The sequence below is a fragment of the Micrasema longulum genome, unplaced genomic scaffold (assembly GCF_059751315.1).
Source record: "Micrasema longulum isolate JH-2025_06_02 unplaced genomic scaffold, ASM5975131v1 h1tg000053l, whole genome shotgun sequence".
NCBI lineage: Eukaryota > Metazoa > Arthropoda > Insecta > Trichoptera > Brachycentridae > Micrasema > Micrasema longulum.
The window spans coordinates 117,915-136,669 of record NW_028277260.1 but is presented as its reverse complement, the minus strand read 5'-3'; the positions used below and the strand labels follow the sequence as shown (position 1 = coordinate 136,669).

General features: G+C 34.6%; 1 protein-coding gene across 2 annotated transcripts in view; it reads right to left on the bottom strand.

Moving 5' to 3' along the window:
- LOC148285167 (homeobox protein homothorax-like) overlaps positions 1-18,755 on the bottom strand; it is a 211,854-nt gene that overhangs the window by 109,656 nt on the left and 83,443 nt on the right. Inside the window, exon 6 of one of the 2 annotated variants that reach the window (XM_088229423.1) lies at positions 13,552-13,740. In XM_088229423.1, the coding sequence (XP_088085549.1) occupies positions 13,552-13,740 (189 nt within the window). Of the gene's footprint in view, positions 1-11,206; positions 13,741-18,755 lie in introns of those variants that run through there. The other variant, XM_088229431.1, reaches the window with a different exon arrangement.

The window sequence follows — 18,755 nt, the reverse complement described above, 5'->3', positions numbered from 1 at the left end:
CTCGAATAAGGAGGCTTAAACAATGGACGCGGTTATTAGGATGATTTTAGACTCTCGACTGTATTGTTCGGAGTTCTTATCTGATTTCCTTACAGGAGTTCCAGGATAGCAGAGGTGGTGTGTGGTATACGATACATACTAAATGTATAGAAGGGTCATTATAGAGGCATTATATGTCAATTGGATACATTTACATGACTTGCTGCATGAAGACAGTGATCATTTTGTTACGGTGTCTGAACAGCTTCATATATATGATTAAAATGTCGGAAATGCTAACATTGGTTATAGGCATAGAAATGCTTACATATACTATTATAATGAAGTAAATAACCAATCGACATTATTACTGAGTGGAAAATACCAAGCAATACTAAAATCTATATACATTACATAATATTCACCATTTCTAGTCTAAAGCGAAAATCGTTGACTACAAAAGCTCGCCGTAAGGTGTAAGTAAATTGCTACTTTTAAGTAAAACGGCGGATTATATCAATGTACGGCATTGTTCATAGTAAAATACTCGCGTGTTAAGTTCTTCGAAGCTTTAACAAAAATAACTTCCACGCTCTGCCATTAAACCTGCACGCATCGGAAATTCAAACAGTCGCGGGATCAAAAAATTAAGAGATATGCAAATATTTCTCAGTGCCATAGTTTTTTTCATCCCACTAATTAAGATTAGTATCTTTATAGTTCTATAATGCACAATTGTAGCTTCAATCTTAACTATGGGAACCGTTAGATGTAACGAAATACGTAGTTTTAACAACAATTTATTGAGTTTTTAACGAGGCAACAGTGTACGCTTAAACTATAACTAAATACAATGCTCGGATTTCAAACTAAGACACCTATCACTGTAAAAATATTGTAATATTGTTTAATTTGATGCAATTAATCCTTTTCATTCGCATTTTCCTTTGACACCACTAAGTTTTTCCTTAATTAGGAAATACAAAACGGCAGTTAAAGCAAACACATTTCATACTCCGTTCTCCAGGATTTGAACCTGGGTTCTTGCGATTAATAATTATAATATTTTCAATTTTTAATTGCACATATTTTTTTTTGGTTATTACTCATGCATAGTTACATTTTTTTTGTTTTTTGTTACCCATGTAAAAAAAATGTTTTTTATTCATGGTATACTCTTATATTCTATATTTTACACATTAGTATTTTCATCACTTAATACTATTTTTTAGCTTAAAATGTAAAAAGTCCCTTGGGCTTTTAAGTATTTGATTGCATAAAACCGACCCAGATCTCTTCTGAATGCAATCTGATCTGAGTGCATTTTTCATTCTTATAGTGTTTTTGTCTTGATTTGTTCGATATTATTGTTAAAAAATGTGTTTTTCTACCATTTAAATCATTGCTTAAACTAAGATAAAAACGTAAAAAATGTAAAGTACGACACTGCGACAGTGACTAGTGACTACCTAAAATCTATATGAAAGCTACCCTTCGGATATTTTTATCTGTTATGTTATTCATAGTGTTGAAATGCTTTATCTGTTAAGTTTTTAATTGTTTACTTTTTAGCACGAACACTTAACAAATTTACTATTATGCTCAATGTTTGTTTTAGTAAATTTATTGATTATTTTAATTTAGCAGAATTTAACTCGTCCATGCACTTTGTAGCTGCAAGACGATTAGTAATCTAGCTGCAATAGGTAAATGTTATCAACTATTAAATATCCAAATTTAGTAAATGAGGTCTAGAATTCCAACTGTCCATGCGCTCAGTAGCTGCAAGACTTGTTGTAATCTAACTTCTATTTTTATACATTTGTTTTTTTTTTTTTTTAATAACATTAAATCTTTAGAGTTTCTTATCTTAATCTTAAAGTTTAGACTTTATTGTCAAATAAAAAAAAAAATGTAAATGGGGGCTAGATTTCTTATTGTCTATGCGCTCTGTAGCTGCAAGACGTGCTGTAATCTAGCTCCTGTATATCATAATTGGAGACGAGGAACAAAAATCCCAACCGTCTATGCGCTCTGTAGCTGTAAGACGTGGTGGGATATTTATTTATTGTACAGCGCCCTTGAGGTGATTTTCACAAAAACGGCGCTATATAAATTATCCAAATATATATATATAAAGTAAACAAAAAACAGTTAATTACAAATCCGGCTTTCTTTTTGCGTCATAAGGCTCATTACGGCCTGCTTTTAACGGCGATCGTTAAGCAAAAGTCGTCATAATATTTGCTTAACGAAATCACGAAAGTCAAAACGGGGTTCGGAAATGTCCAGGGGTGGATTAGTGCACCCTCTCGCCCCGTAGGAAGTATAGAGGGAGGTGGTATTTAAATTAGGGAAACGGTCGGTGTGCAAATCTCCTAATAGGATTTGAAGATATAATATCGGGAGACTGTGTCCGTCATGGGTTCGTGTGCGTCTATACAGATAGCGGAGAAAGCCGAGAGTAATTTTAGGAGACGATTTGGAATGTGAAAAATAGGGTGCCATAATGGTTGCTCGTCCAATTATAATGAAATCCAAACCTGTGTTATTATTGCTCTTGGGTGGGAACTGGGAACACCAACAGAGATAGCTTACTCGATTGGAGAAGAAAACATCTTAACCATTAGAAATTCGTATTTAAACCAAAGGATGCATACTATTGCAATACACAACAGAATTCGAAGCACGGTATTATGTTACTGAAATCGCGAAATTTTCACTTTTAAATAATCGCATTCTTTTGAAGTACAGTTATGTTTTTTTTTTAAATAAATAACAACAGAAAAATCGAAACCTCGTATTTCTTTCTTTTTCCACATCCGCTCCTAAGTGGAGCATGTGGACATCACCAGACGCCTCCAGGAGACCCCATCGCCAGACAGTTCTCTCGCCTCTTACACATCAAACCTGCGTCCCTTAGTTCCGCCGAATTAATCCGGATTGTCATCGACGGCCTTCAGGACGCCGGGTTTAGATTTTCCCGAGGCATGCGCACATTGAAACATAAATAGTTTTATGATTCTACTAGTTTAAAAGTAAATGAATATTTTTTTACACTATTCAAATAAATACACTACATAACACGATTTTACTAGAACATTTTACAATCTCTGAAGTGGATCTGTGGCGGACACTTAATAATATCATCTTCAAAATTGGATAGACATAAATATTCTTGAATTAGATAATTAGTTACATAGAACAGTAAGTTTGTTTTGCAATTTAAAAGTACATAAATAATAAGAGTGATAGCTGCCAGCGAGTGTCGTTGCTGTGGTAACGAGTTAAACATAAACAAATATGAACTAAGGAAACATGTATAATATGGACTAATTAATATTTACATGTGAGTCGTGATTCGCTATCTCAATTTTCTAATTGTCGATGGTAACCACTGAGGTAGAATTAAATAGAGATTATACTCGTATATACCGATGGTGGCAACGCAATATTTACTATATCTTGTAAATGTGAATTATGACTATTTATTAGCACTGCTTAACCTAACAACACTTTCTGAAAGAAAAACTATTAATGATCTCATTGTACTGTATAAAATTGTAAACTCTCTTTTTGACGCACCAAAAATACTTGAATTGATTAATTTTAGAGTACCTGCTGTCAACACTAGGAGTACTTTATTGTTTCATTGTTCCAGTACTTCTTCCAACCAGCAAAACAATTCATTGATACCGATACTGCATAGGTTAGGTAACACTTATGGAACGGCTGCAGACATTCTGTCCAATTCTTTACTATCTTATAAGTCCACAATATCAAGTTTATTTGTAGCTGCTCGTCAAACTATTATTGACAATTCAATTCCATAAATTAAAAAAATACTTACTTGTTTATTTTTATTACCTTATACTTGTTTTTTATTTTTTACTATTATATCAAATTGCATTGTAGTATTGGCAAATACGCATTTCATGGATACATATTTTTATTTCTTATTTTTTCGTGATAATATATGCTTGCTTGTTTATTAATTTAACTTTAAAATGTCTTTCTTGCTTACCGTAACACTTTATTTATTGTTTGCTTTACAGAATTTATTTCATAAGCTTATATCTTTGCATTTTTTGTTTATATGCTTACTGTTTTTTCTTGCATACCTTTCTTATTATTGTTTTTTTTTTTACTTTGTAAAACATATTTTTTATGTATATTCTGTGTTTATTATTTAGTATGTTAGCATGTATTTAATTTTTATTTTTTGTAAATGCTTTTTAGGCGTTTATGAACAAAATAAAAATAAAATAAATAAAATATAATAAAATATCTCACACGTAGGTAGAATAGAAGTAACGCAAATATTAATTTATTTGACGTCATTGGCTGAGGCATTGTAAACATGTTCCCGTGATGTGCAATAAATTAACTCAAATCAAATGCATAGTATTTACATTGAAGTCTCTATAGCAAATTGTCCGTCAAGCAATCTGAGGTTGTAGACAGAGCCTATATTGGGGAGGGGTAGATGGGCTAAGCCGTTTCGAGCAATTGAACTCAAAGGCACTAATCCTCCCGCTCATAATCCAACCACCTGTATAAATCGTACTACTTACATCGGGAAATTAGTCGGTCCGGTCGGAAGGGGTTGCTAGAGAATTACGTAATGGCCGATCAAAAGTAAACGACCAATCAAGGAATTATAAGCGAGATGTTGGCTGTCGAAATAGGAAATTCACATGCACGAAAACATCAGTTTGTAAAAATTTCAATCAACTTATTTTAATAGAGGCAAAGTTGCAGTTATAATCTTGGACAAAAACACAGTATTTCTTCACTGTCATAACAGAGAACAAGATTAACTCAAGACAAATGCTTCACCAAAATACATTTTATAATTAAATTAACAATGTATTCCTCACGGGGAAAACCCGTGCCAAAGAATATATTTTACAATTTTAGTTTAGTTTAATTTATTTATTTTTTACACAAAGAATTATTTTAGAATAGACTTTTTACATAAATATACAATAAATAATTGATTTTAAATTTAAAAATATCACAAATCTCAAAAAGGTGTAGGTAGCTTGGATGGGTGACCATTTGATTTATCATGATTTAAACTTTTGAGAGGACAATTTAATACATTAGTTTTTTGTTTCTCGGGGTTACATTGTGAAGAAATATTTAAATATTGGCTTAGTTAGTCTATCAAAAGTCAATATTCAAAATGAAAATAGATGCTAGTCTTTGTAAATAATTTTGGTGTGACTTGAAAATGAATATTTAGGGTACTATGAACGGAAAATAGATCTACATATTACCTTGGTACCTATTTATTGTCTATTATAAAAACTGAAATAAACGGGTTCCGCTCATTTTGTTAAATAATGTACGAGTATAATATAGTTCTTTGATCAATGTTTTATTATTGCGTTGTTTAAAATTATTTTTTATTATTAACTTTTTTAAATTATTCTTGTTGTTGAAATTCCATTTGTCGATGCGTTTTGAAGCTGCAAGACTTTTTGTGATGTTAACTATCATATTATTTTTATCATATTATGTAAATGTTATCAACTATCAAATATCTAAATTTAATAAATGGGGTCTAGAATTTCAACCGCCCATGCGCTCAGTGGCTGCAACACTTGTTGTTATCTAACTTCCAATTTTATAAATTTGCTTTTTATTTCGTTTTTAAAATATCATTTAAACTCTAAACTTCATTGTCAAATAAACATTTTAAAAATAAAAATGTAAACAGGGGCTAGATTTCTTATTGTCAATGCGCTCTGTAGCTGCAAGACTTTCTGTTACCTAGCTCATATATATCATAATTGTAATATATCATAATTGGAGACGAGGAACTAGAATCCCAACCGTCCATGCGCTCAGTGGCTGCAAGACGTGTTGGGATATTTATTTACTGTACAGCGCCCTTGAGGTGATTTTCACAAAAATGGCGCTATATAAATTATCCAAACATTATTATTATTATTATTATTATTATTGTTACGAACTGTTCCTTGTTCTTTGATAACGATCTTTTTTAGCTTTGTTACAAATTTCGACGCCCATAAAATGTTGTAGGGAGCTTTGGATGGGTCGTCAAATTAAAATATAATTGTATGCAAAACATGGCATTATTGCCGATCGGGTGAACCCTGTCGTTGTATTATCACTTCTCGGTATGAGGGTGCATCAGGGTTCGCGGGGGCGCAGGCCTGTGGTAGATTTAACGGCAATCCCTTACTCATTTCCAATGCAAAATCTTCCCTTAGCTCGCTTGGGGTCCGGTTTAATTGCCTTTCCGATCGTTAATGAATGGCCCCCCCTGATAAAAGTATTAATGGATAGGATTTAAAACAACACCCGCCGTGAATATTTGATTACGTTAAACTGCTGCATATCTTTATGCCCATGTGGAGGTAATTTTTTATACAATATTCTAGTACCTTCATCCATGAAATTTCGTGTTGTGCGTTTTAATGTTCGTTCAAAAAAGTAATAATTTAACTGTTGTCTTTTTAATCTATTACATTGATGAATCTGACCGATTTTGTATGACGATCACGTCTTTTACATTGTCGACTTTAAATTGAATCTCAGCATCTGTTTTAATCGATACTAGACGAATTCTAAGAAACTCATTTTAATCGTCTAGGTACTGAATAACTTAAAACGTAACTAGGTATACATAATAATGCCTGATTAAAGAAATTCTTATCCCTAATCATTAATTTGTTTTCTTTATTTTCCCTTCGATATCCTAACGATGGCCATTACTAATATTATGCAATACAACTTTTCTAATGGATCAATTTCATCACACTTTCATAATGATAATACCCCGTAATGGCAACCATTTCCTGTTAAGCGTACTCTTAATGTCTCTAAATTATTTCTAGAAATTCGAGCAAACATTCCTAGTAATCTATACTATTAGTTTAATTACCAAACCAATAAAAATGTGGCGACAGAAAGTCTACAAGTCTCAAAATGCTACCAAAGATATGCAGAAGCTTATAGTACTTAAAGTTACTCGTAAGTGCATATTGCGCTTTCGTCTAATTATTGCTGATTATTTATAAAAAAGAATAGTCCATTTTATAAACTTTGTACTGATAAAGTAAAAATACATTTGATAACTCTTACTCGAGTGTATCTGGAAAGCATGTTTTTAAGAGATGAAAGAGGTGAGATGAGATGAGAGTAAAAATTAAATATTACCTAGATATATTCTGAAATACTTTGAATTTGCCCTGCGACACATTAATTGTTTTTTTATAATACATCGAAAAAAAATCATTCTTCTTTTAACAAATGAGTAGTTATATAGGAAGTAGGTTGAATATTTGCGTGGTATATTCCTATATACGAAGAAAATTGTGTTTTTTCAAGCACAAATCAGGTTTATTCCTCTCAAAAAATCCCTGGACCATAAAATCAAAACCTGATGGAAATGGAAAATAAAATATAAAATCCGCGTAGGAAAACTTTTCCCCCTGAAAGATACAAGGCGAAAATACTTCCGTCTGCTCTAGAATTCTCAAGACGCGCCATAAAAAATCAATTTTAAAAACGGTTAAGTCGAAAAGTTATGCGTTCTAGACAGAGGAAGAAGAGCGTGTCTCGGATATATTCAACCAGGGTTCTTTCCTGGTTTAGGGTGAGCTCGAGCTAAGGGAAATTCTAAGGCAGCATGAATTTAATATACAATACTAATAGATTTTTGATTCTACTCTATTATGTTATGACATCAAATTTCGCATACCAAAACACAGAACTGGAAAACCTACTTTGCACGTTATAGTAAATGCTAATTGTAATTTGTCTTTCGATGGAAAGACAAATGCTCGGTTTATGTCTAAGAGACAGAATGATAAATGAAGAAATAAGTCACCGAACCGGAGTCGTAGATATCATGGATTAAGCAGCAAAACTAAAATGGCAGTGGGCAGGATACGAAGACTTGGCGAGACAAAATGATGACAGGTGGACACCCAAAATAGTAAAGTGAAAACCACGGGCAGACGAAAGAGGTGTTGGAAGGCCACAAAAAAGATGGGCCGAAAAAATTGCCTCGATAGCTGGTAAAACATGGATGATGAAAGCGGGTAATAGGAAGGAGTGGAAACGTTTGGAAAAGGCCTTAATCCAGCAGTGGAGAACGAGGCTGAAGAAGATTATAATATACGCATGGGTGTTAAACAAATCCGATTTTAAAAAATGTGTCCCACAGAAAAGTCTCTCGACTTAACCAAAATTATAACATATAACTTTAAATATAGTTATTAAACTCTGTTCTGTATCACTCGCTAAATTTCACGTACTAATATTCAAAGCAGTAATTATGGGTTTCTAAATACTTTGGACCATATCCAAATGAACTGTAAATTAGATATGCAACAGTGTTGATTTCTTTGGTTCTAATATTTGTTTAAGTTTCCTTTTTTTCTATGACGTCTTGAGAGATGTTAGTATTAACATTTCTCTGTAAACTTTTGTCTTTTTTGGTAGGTATCCATTTGTTTAAATAAGCATTTTATTCCCAGAAGTTACAATTTCGAGACAGTACTAAATTTACGTTCGCGATTATAATACGCAACATAAAGACACATCATCATATAGAATTTCTTTAGTAAGAGAAGAGCCCAATCAGAACTCGGCTTAACGGAAGAACTTTACTCTTACCCCGAAACCGCCCTTCAAGGAATATATTCCCCAATCCGGGGGTTTCCGCTGATAACAATTTCACCGCCAGGTGGCAGTAGTACCCGCAGTTACTTTCATGTTTTATATTTTGGGGAAAAATTAATTTCGCCCTTTCTTATCGTTAAATTAAAGCAGCATTAAAAGGAGAATACGATTCTTTACTTTAGTTAGCACTCTTGTGTTTTAACATTTAGACCAAAGGGGGAAACTTTACTTTACAAAAGAGCGTTTACGCATTAATTATTTTCTATATTATTCTTAAAATTTGCATTGACATGTTTGTAAAACAGGTTTTTTTGTTCAGATGAAAAAATACAGTTTAATTTAAGTTACAGAAACTCATAGATTGAAAAACATGTTATTGTAATGAATACGTAAAAAGTTTTTAACTTATTTATTATGTAATAGGGTTTTTTTTTGTAGTAATAGAACTTTCGATAGGTATTAACTGTCTATTGTAAATTTTATGACAGTTTTTCTTTACATTTGTGCACTGTTGTAATACTAAAAATAATTATGGAACGCCTTATATTCGAAACAACGCTTGAAAATTGCGGAAATTTATTAAAAATCAGTGTTTAATTCGCCAAACGTATAGGGCTATTCGTGAAATCATAAATTTACTGTATGACAAGTTAGATGACAAAATTTTTTTTTTAGAAATGGTCATGTTAATTGGCCTTCACGATTCTGTGTGTTTATTTTCTGTGGGACTGCGTTGAGGCCATGCTCTATGGAAACAAACCAACAACTTTTAAAGCAATGGAAGCTAATGTAACATGCACCATTTCGAAAATACCACCGCTAGTCGCGGAGAACATTGATTTGTAATTCCAACACACATTTTCTTTATAAAAATTTTATTTTGTTGAAATTTTTGTAGCAAGGACCGCATATACTCTATCTCTATTGTAATATAATAGGGGAAAAATTCTAGTGGGAAGAAGGAACTGGGAAGTATTGGCATAAATGCCAATACTTACTAGTAAACTGGGCTTAAAACTTTAACCCGCCCTCTAAATGCCTAAACTTCCATATTCTCCTCTCTTCCGTATCTTCATCTCTGTTGTAATATAATTTCCTTAAACATTTTCTTCTTTTATATTAAATTAAAGTTGTATCACGCTTAAAAAACCCCTATGTTTTCTACAAAACTGCATGAAAATAGTATTCACAATAATCAAGTCAATGCATAGATTTTTACGGTTCCTGTTAATGGTCCTTTTGAGTAATAATGTGTAGGTAGGAGTCATTTCAATGTTTTTATTCTAAAGATGGGGCCTGCAAAGGTAGCCAAAACGTCAGATCGAATCTTACCCATACGGCATCAGCCAAAAAAAGCATTTATTTAAAGTAAATGCAATGTTTGTTAATAATGAAACGCTTGAATTGTAAGTTTGTACCTGTCATGTAAAATGACTACGGGGAACGTAAAACTGAATTAACCAATATTATTGATATTTTTTTGTTGTTTCGGTAGCGGTAAACCATCGTTAGCACCATTGTGGTATTATACTACTAAAATTGTGCTGTATAAGTGATCCATAAAATGATTATAGCGAAGTCCCGAAATGTATAGTCTTCACCTTATTTTTCAGTTCCTCTTCTCGTTAAATTGTATGACAGTTTTGGTTGGAAGCATTTGATCAAAATGGGTTTATTTGCATGTTTTTGTGTTTCTAATTGTTTCTTCGAGGTGCTTACAGAATTTCAAAGGTTTGCGGAAATGGCAGCCCCTTGGAGTGTTTTTTTAATGTCATGCTGAGTGCAAATGAAATAGAAATGCTATGCAAATCACCCGGTATTTGCGTGAGAATATGAAGTTAATACATTTCGACCCTGTCCGCCTTGAATCCATTTTTGGAAATTTTTTCATTTCCTTCTTATATCGTGACAAGAAACTGTTATTTTGACCTGGTTTTCCATCATCTAAACCAGGAAAAATAATTGAGTAGTTTTTTTCATACTCTTTAACATTTCTTAATTTAACAAAACAATATTGATTCAATAGGATTTTTGTTTTTAATACTGGGGTGATAAAAGATAAGTAAAAATACTGAAGATTTGTGAATTTTTTAACATTAGATTTAGGTACCAATAATGTTCTGATAAAGTCACTAATATTTCCATAGATTTACACTGGAACCTCTTTTTACGCGGGGAATACGTTCCACACAGATTGGTTTTCTTGTTTAAAAATTGATTCGGGTTTTTTTTTTAATGTACCTTATTTTTTTCTAAAACATCACAGGACAGAAAAATACTTGAAAAAAAGCCTAACAGTAATCATTCAGCAGCATCACTATCATAATATATTATACGACAAGTAAGTAAAACAGTGGTGTAGGGCATTCCAATAACGAATAGCGTGGCTATATTAGGTACTATTACGCATTGTTAATTTTTTATTCATTTGTTTTTTTGACGGTGTTATTTCGAAGCCTTGTAAAACGAAGTTCCAGTGTATGTTTGATTCAGCTAGAATGATTATTTCACGATAGTTAGACAAATGAATGAAATCAATCAATATGGAATGAAAACACATGTATAATTTACATTGAAACATAACGTTTATTCATTATTAAAACTCATCCACATCCTTCATACATCCAAATTAAACCAAGTATAAAAGAAAATAAGAACCGTTACGGATAAGTGTATCACGAAAAGTATCATTAAAGCCTATTTCATAATAATATACAATACTTCCTTAAATGGATCATTGTCCTTAACACAATAACAGAAAATTTAGAATCTTCCGCAGAAGTTTGTTTTAAACACAACTTGAGGTCTATGTAATAAGCGAAAAAAGACAAAAACAATATTTTTTAAACATTTCCATGGATTTTAGTAAGATGTAAACCAATATTCTAAATCTGATTAATCACAAATCAAATCGACACAACTTTACTGTGCCACAAAATGCCCATTTATGTTTACCTACCGATATATCATATTTATACATAAATGCAGTTAAATTATATGTTTCTTAATGAATACACACTAAATGTAGAATTAACAAATAAAATATTTTATGTGTATTTATTTCCCTGGATTCCTCGCCAGTATAAACTACCGTTGTATACATTTTCCAGACGTTAAATCAAATTTATTATTTGTCTTAAGTTGCATATTAAAAATATTTCTCGTATACTTGTCAATTACGTATATTAATTAAAATGCTTTTGTCTCGTCAGTTTTTAATCACTCTAGTAAATTAAGTGTAATTTTTACATATTTCAATTACTTCGATATTGCGCACGTAAAGTAAATAGATAGTGAGTAAAATCTATTTGGGTTATTTAAATTATTGCTAAGATTTGAATGACAAAATACATCTTTTTAAATACGTAATTTCTTTGTCCTAGTGCTAAATGCAGAAATCGTAAATGAGATCAAAATGTGTAAAATATTATAATACAACTTATTGTTAAGTACTTATGCCTTAATATATTATCATTGTCTCATTTTACGTATACTGTTGTATAAACACTCAGTTTTACAATAATTTTTCTTTACATAGAAAAAAATATTATTTTAAAATTTACATTTACAATTATGTTAAGCAAGATTATTACGTGAAATATGTAAAATAGTTAATATTTTTCAACCCTTATTAATTTTCGTATACATTTTTTGTATCATCTTTCGATAAAGGCGCAACTGACTCGAGCCAAATTACGCCCGGTAGGCAGACACGGAACAGGTATCCTCGAAACATTATCGGTTAATTGACAATTATTCTAACTTCCATTTAATTCTACGCGATAGACTTCTTACAAATCTTTCCTAAACAGTTGACCATCAGACACCAGAACGAGTTGTCGATTGCCGGCAGTTTCTGAATGGGTCTCACTTTACTTTAAATGGAACGCGAAGCGACTTATCGTTTAGTGTCGACAAACTACCGTCTGCCAACTATTTCCAATCCATGTAGGTATGCACTTTCCTATCGGTAATATTTATAATATCAAATATCGTCAACGTTTATACACATGAACAACCAATAACACAATAAGAGGTAACAACAACAAAAAGATAAATAAAGAAATATTAGATCAGTATAAATACAAGTGCCAGCTACAACCAACATGAGCAATAATAAATTAATACAATCACTACAATAGTCAAAATTCAAGAGTCAGAAGAAGGATTAGGGGGATACGCGTGGTAGGGATGCTAGAGAACCCACTGTGACGCGTTCGCGTGCAATGCGTCGCTCACTGGTGGCAAAGAGCTTCGGTAATCTCGCGGTATATCATGCGTACAGCGGACAGCGGAAGGGACGGGCCAATTGCAAAAACGAAGATTTGACGGTACATAAAACAAAGTACATTAATTATTTAGATCATCGAGTGAAAAGAGGACTGGGATCTCCGATATGCGAATGCGAATGATTCTGAAACATGCAGACCCTATGATGGGAGTGATTCTTAACATACCTTCGTGTTTCAGTAATTTGCATGAACATTTTCACAATCGTTTCGCATTTCGGAGATGCATATTCATGGGACAGTCATACAGGGTATTATTTCATTTCGTCAAATAATATATCGATTAAATCTAAAATCTTATTCTAACAAGGTATTTTGGTCGGGGAACGGGTAGGATGCGGGGAAGAGACTGGAGGGGAGATCAGAAAGGTAACACTTTTCACGCCGATGATGATAAATTTACAAAAGCAGTATAAAAATAGTGAGAAATAATTGAAAGTGCGAGCAGCACCCCCGTTCAGACTTCGTTTTTGCAAGTTGGCCTCGAGTAAAGGAACAGGGGCGCACGACGCTATGGCGGGTAACGGGGGGGGTTAGTTACCGGGCCACATTAGGAGCACGGGTGCACCACGTGATTGTAACTGGTCGTGAGGAGTTGGGGAGTGCTGAAGGGGGTACTCACTACGTCGGGGGTGCTCGCGCCGTCCGTGTGGGAGGTCGAGTCGGCGTTACTGCGGCCGCCGCCCTCGCCGTTGGTGGAGCCCTCGCCTGGCCGCGCGCTATCCCGCTCGTCTATCACCAGGTCGATGGGCATCTTGCCCTTCAGACAGCTGATGTACCGGTGGCAGAAGTTGTCGCAGAGCTCGTGCACCTGCGGACACGACTGCGGTTAGACTCGCCACGGACGCGGCGGGGCGGCCCCTGAGCCGCCCCGCCGCCTTCACACGGGCGTCCGCACGCGACGCGGACTGAGCGAGGAGCGAGGGTCGCGATCGCGATCGCGTACGGACATCCTCCGTGTGAAAACAGTTCAGCGCGCGACATCGTCGTCAAGTTCGCCGTTCAAATTGATCACGTGAGCGCCTTCGCTCGCCGGGAGCAAATTTATCATATTCCTGATAAACGCGCTAAGATTACGATTTTCGCTACCGAAGGCCGAAATATTCGTATTGCGGTCATTTTTATTCCGATATCTATATTCCGAAATCAGTTTTTACGACATCTCGTGCCGCAACATTACCGAAACGACGATTTCGTTCGAGTAAAACCGAATATTCATTATAACCGATCGTGATCATTTTGAAAAACGATTTGCAAACGATGCCAGGCGCGATTGGCAGTAAAAAGTACAAATTATTATTATTGTTCATTCAGAATTCAAATAAAATATGAACCGCGTATCTTATTCGGTTTGAGATATCCTCGATATCATTTCTCGCGAAACCCGACTGGCGTAAAGCCATTTACTTGTACCTACAACCTTACCAGTTTGTGTGCAGACGAAGATCCAATCACCGGCAACTCAGGAGCTAACTTACCTTTGACATGACCACCTATCGATTCCTATATTTTATTTGAGTTCTGAATGGATAATGACATCAAGATCATAGTTCCTGATTCAAATATTACTTTTTCACTATAATTTAATACACTGAACTACAAACATTAAAAATTTCATACATTTTACCATTAAAAATTGCAATATTTTATTAATTTTTTGAAAAAGATTATAAAATGAAGATATGAACAAAAAAATACCTGAATAAAATGAGTATGTTTTATGTCAGGAGAATTTGATTTAACATTGAAACTTAATGTATACGAGGACGGAAATATTTACTTGTATTTAAAAGTCATTATAAAAGTCATAATTCCATCATTGAAGTGATAAACAGTGTAAAAACAAAAAATACACAATTTTCCAACAAAACCACAATACATTGAGAGCATAAATCCAACAAATAAAATAAGTTCAATCACAATGTCCATAATAGGTGTGTTCGTAGGTAAAAAATATGTTTTCACAAAAGTGCCTAATAGTTTTATTTAACGACTTCAAGGCGAAGCTGTAAAAGCGCGGTTTATATTTCACTCGACCCGTTAATCAGTAAAACTGCATGTAAAATAATAAAATAATTGTGGGTTTGCATCCACTCGAAGCGCATGTAATAACCACAAGTGGCGGGTAACAAGGTGATGCGAGTGAGAAAGTGAGAAAGGTTGTCATTTGCAACCAGAGTTTAGTGGTCGGAACACGTCATATTTTTGCATACAAATTGAGATAATTGGAAACAAGAAAGTACATTCGGAAGATTCGTTTTGAATTTTACGATGCTAACCTAAGCTACGGTGATTATTATAATGTGGGGTCGGGTATTTATTTCGCAAGGATTGATCAAACAATCGAACAACTTTGTAATACTCGATAGTCGACGAAAGGGCGAAACGTACAGCGTGTTTCGTGCAATATCTACATCGATAGCCTCTCGTTATAGGTCTGTCAGGTACAAGCTGAACTCTACAGGTAGATCCGAGTCTCGTGTAGAGTAGAGATAGCCCATTGCCTGTAGGCTGTGGGCTGTGGGTACTTACCACCTACTTGACGTAGCGAGGTAAATATGTTTCAGGTGTATTCAGTGACAGTCTGCGTGTGGGTCGTATTATTTTGCGGTCAAATTTTGGTTAAAGGATCAAATTTCCTGTTTGGTAATGTATACGACAGAAAGATATGCCAAATTCATAACGGAGAACAGCCTAATCCGTTACGAGGTATCGTTTTATTAAAAACGTATCTTACTCTTTTATTGTGATATTATTCTCTTTGTTAGCTCTGATTACTTGCTCGTGGCACAAGGCACAAGGCACAACTATCTCATCAGTCATAATAACAATCACGAGCCACAAAAAACAGCCTTTGAGATACTTTTGTACCAGAGTAGATAAATAAGTGCCAGTGCGTTCACAATAAAGTCCACTCGTTAAGATTTAGTTGTACGAGGAATACGAGGTAAAGCGTCGGATGGTGTTGCCACAGTGTTCACAACACAAAGCCGTGTCACACACGGTACACAGGCACATTTCATGTTCTCTGGCTACAATTTATCATAATATGGATTGCCATTTAGAGTCATGATATTAAATAAACGAGGCGCTCACGACTGCGACATCAAAATGCCCGCCATACATAAATACACAATTTGCATTTTCCATGAATGGGCAACACCGCTTGACGGCACTTAACCTATCGGTGGTGGTTCCAATTCTGAATTCATTAGTTTGCGGAATACGCCGTGATCGCATTATGTAAAATGTACATGCTCCCGTTTCTGTACTCCTGGCTTGGCGGATTCCTCGCTGCTTGCTGCTCGCTGCTCGCCGCTCACTGCGCAGGCCGCAGTCGTGCTGCAGGGAAATTAACTTCCATTTGTTCGGCGTCCTCGGACGGTTCGCGGTTGTGCATCCTCGCGCATCCTGAGAAGACATCTCACTGAGCGCTCCGGTAATCTTGGCCCATTCCGGGCATATTCAATTACGTATCCAATATCAATCCGGTAGATGAGAAATTTACCTCGCCATAGGTCGATGGATGCGGATTGAGCGAATTCTTGTAATAAACAAAAATTCAACCATCGCATCGTTCTAAAATACGACGACAAACCAAATTTCAAATGGTTTTTACTAGCTTTAGCGACAATAATTCATCAGGAATATGTCGGTAATCAATATTGTTTGTATTGCTCGACTATTTCGTATACGTACCTACGCAGGTACTAAATACAGGAATCCTTAAAGTCGTAACAGAACGTACTGTCGTGCGTAAATTTACTCGCTAACTAGTCCAGATAACTTTCAAAAAAGCGGTATCTACCTATTCCATATAACACGACAATTGCGTCATTTTGATGTACCTAAGTTTGATCAATACCTAGTAGGTCGTTGTTAAAGTGAGGATTTCATAAAAGGAAAATTACCATAAAATTCCCATAAAGAGAGCCCCGGATAAATTTTGTCCAATAGAATGAAACTCGCGTATAAATAAGTATTATGTTAATATCGACTCCACTATATCGAGTGGGTCGGAGCGCATCCGTCGGCGCGGCGTCGGATGGTGGCATGCCTCGTATTCGGCTTGTCGCCATATCTTTTTCATTTTTATTAAATAACCATTTGAATATTTTGTTAATATGTAACTTCACCTCACCTACTATGAAATTATATTTTGTAGACTATCTACATCATTCGGGGCTTTCTTTTTCCCATTTTGTTCTCAAATTGATTAGTTTACCGCATAGTCGCTTCTTGTACCTAATGTAATATTGTGGTATTCTATTCTAAACATATTCTCGAGCATAATAAACCCCCATCCGTAAGCTATAGACTATCTATCGCCCGCTATACGCGCACACCTCGGGGGCAAAATACCTTTGCGTCATTATGCCCTCCCGATCCTTATTGGCCGATGCCCAACATTCCGTAGGAATAAAAGGAGAGAAAAGACTTATAGGAGCACGTCATTTGAATTTAAAATTACACTCTTTATAACTATGATCGAATTAAATATACCCGGTCCGACATTTTGTTAAGTGGTGGGGATAATTCACAGAATATTTAACCAAAATGGCTTTATGTCCTCCGGGTATCTGCGCGACCGATGCGCACTATATGTAAAGAATATATTATAGGTATATTGATCATTTATTTATAGGTAGGTCAGACAGGTTTAAGGAACATCGAGTGGAAAAGCACATCGAAATTCCACAAATTAAAAAAAAAACTTTTTTTTACATTTTGGCAAACGAAAAATCTGAAACCAAATCTTACCGTTGTAATAAAATAGCAGTGGATTGGTATTTGACCGAATAATCCTCATACACGCAACGAATCAAAAAATATCAATGTCAATATTTAAATTTGATTTTTCAAAAGCAGACATAAGTTATAAAGTTATCTAAAGAATCTTTTAATTTAATTTAACTTAATTTGCCCCCGTTGAGATGCTATTACCTACAAAATAATTTGATCAATGATCCTTAGCCACAACTCACAAGCAAGGCCCCAAGAGAATCACGATGCAATTTGTAAGTCTTGAATACGGAGATGCAATTTATATTGCTTGCAGACATACGTTTAGAGCTAAAGATCCCTAATTAATGTAATTATTCAGACATTGCTAATCAATAAATTAAAGGTTTCTTAACGTTCCTAATTAATCGATAAAACTGTCGTAACATGGTATTGGAGTTAACAATTAATAAATAAAATGAAGATTGATAAATTTTTAATCATACCTACAAATAAGTATTTATTTAAACTAAAAAAAATGAGCAAAGGTTGGCAACAACACTCGACTCGATGAACAAAATTACATAAATATGTAAATCATGATGGCCCATAAAAACGGATAGTATGACGGTCAATGCGTTCTGGGCGTATCTACCTACAAAAATCCAGAAAACAAAGTAAAATGTTTTTGGTTGGAATGGAGGTTTTTTGACAGACATGATTATTTCGTTCGAATTTGGCGATGGTGCTAGCAATTCTGCAGAATTAAATTATTTTATTGCAATGCTGAAAGAGCACTAATTGCGTTGAAATCTATTCCGTTAACAGGTATTCATAGGTGGTCAGGAGATTTTTTCAGACGTCGCCGCATTGTCAATCACCACCTCGAAAGGAACAAGTGTTTGGCATCTTGGCGTAAGGATGGGTGTCAAGTGATCGGGTGGAGTGTTGAGGTGGCGAGACTATCTGACATGTGTTATGCGCTCCGGATAACTGACCAAACGATTCACATCGGTGCAGGGGTCACATTTTCCTGCTTGTGAATAAATTATCTGCATGGCATTTTGTGCCAATTATATTACATTAGATTAATTATCAGGTCTG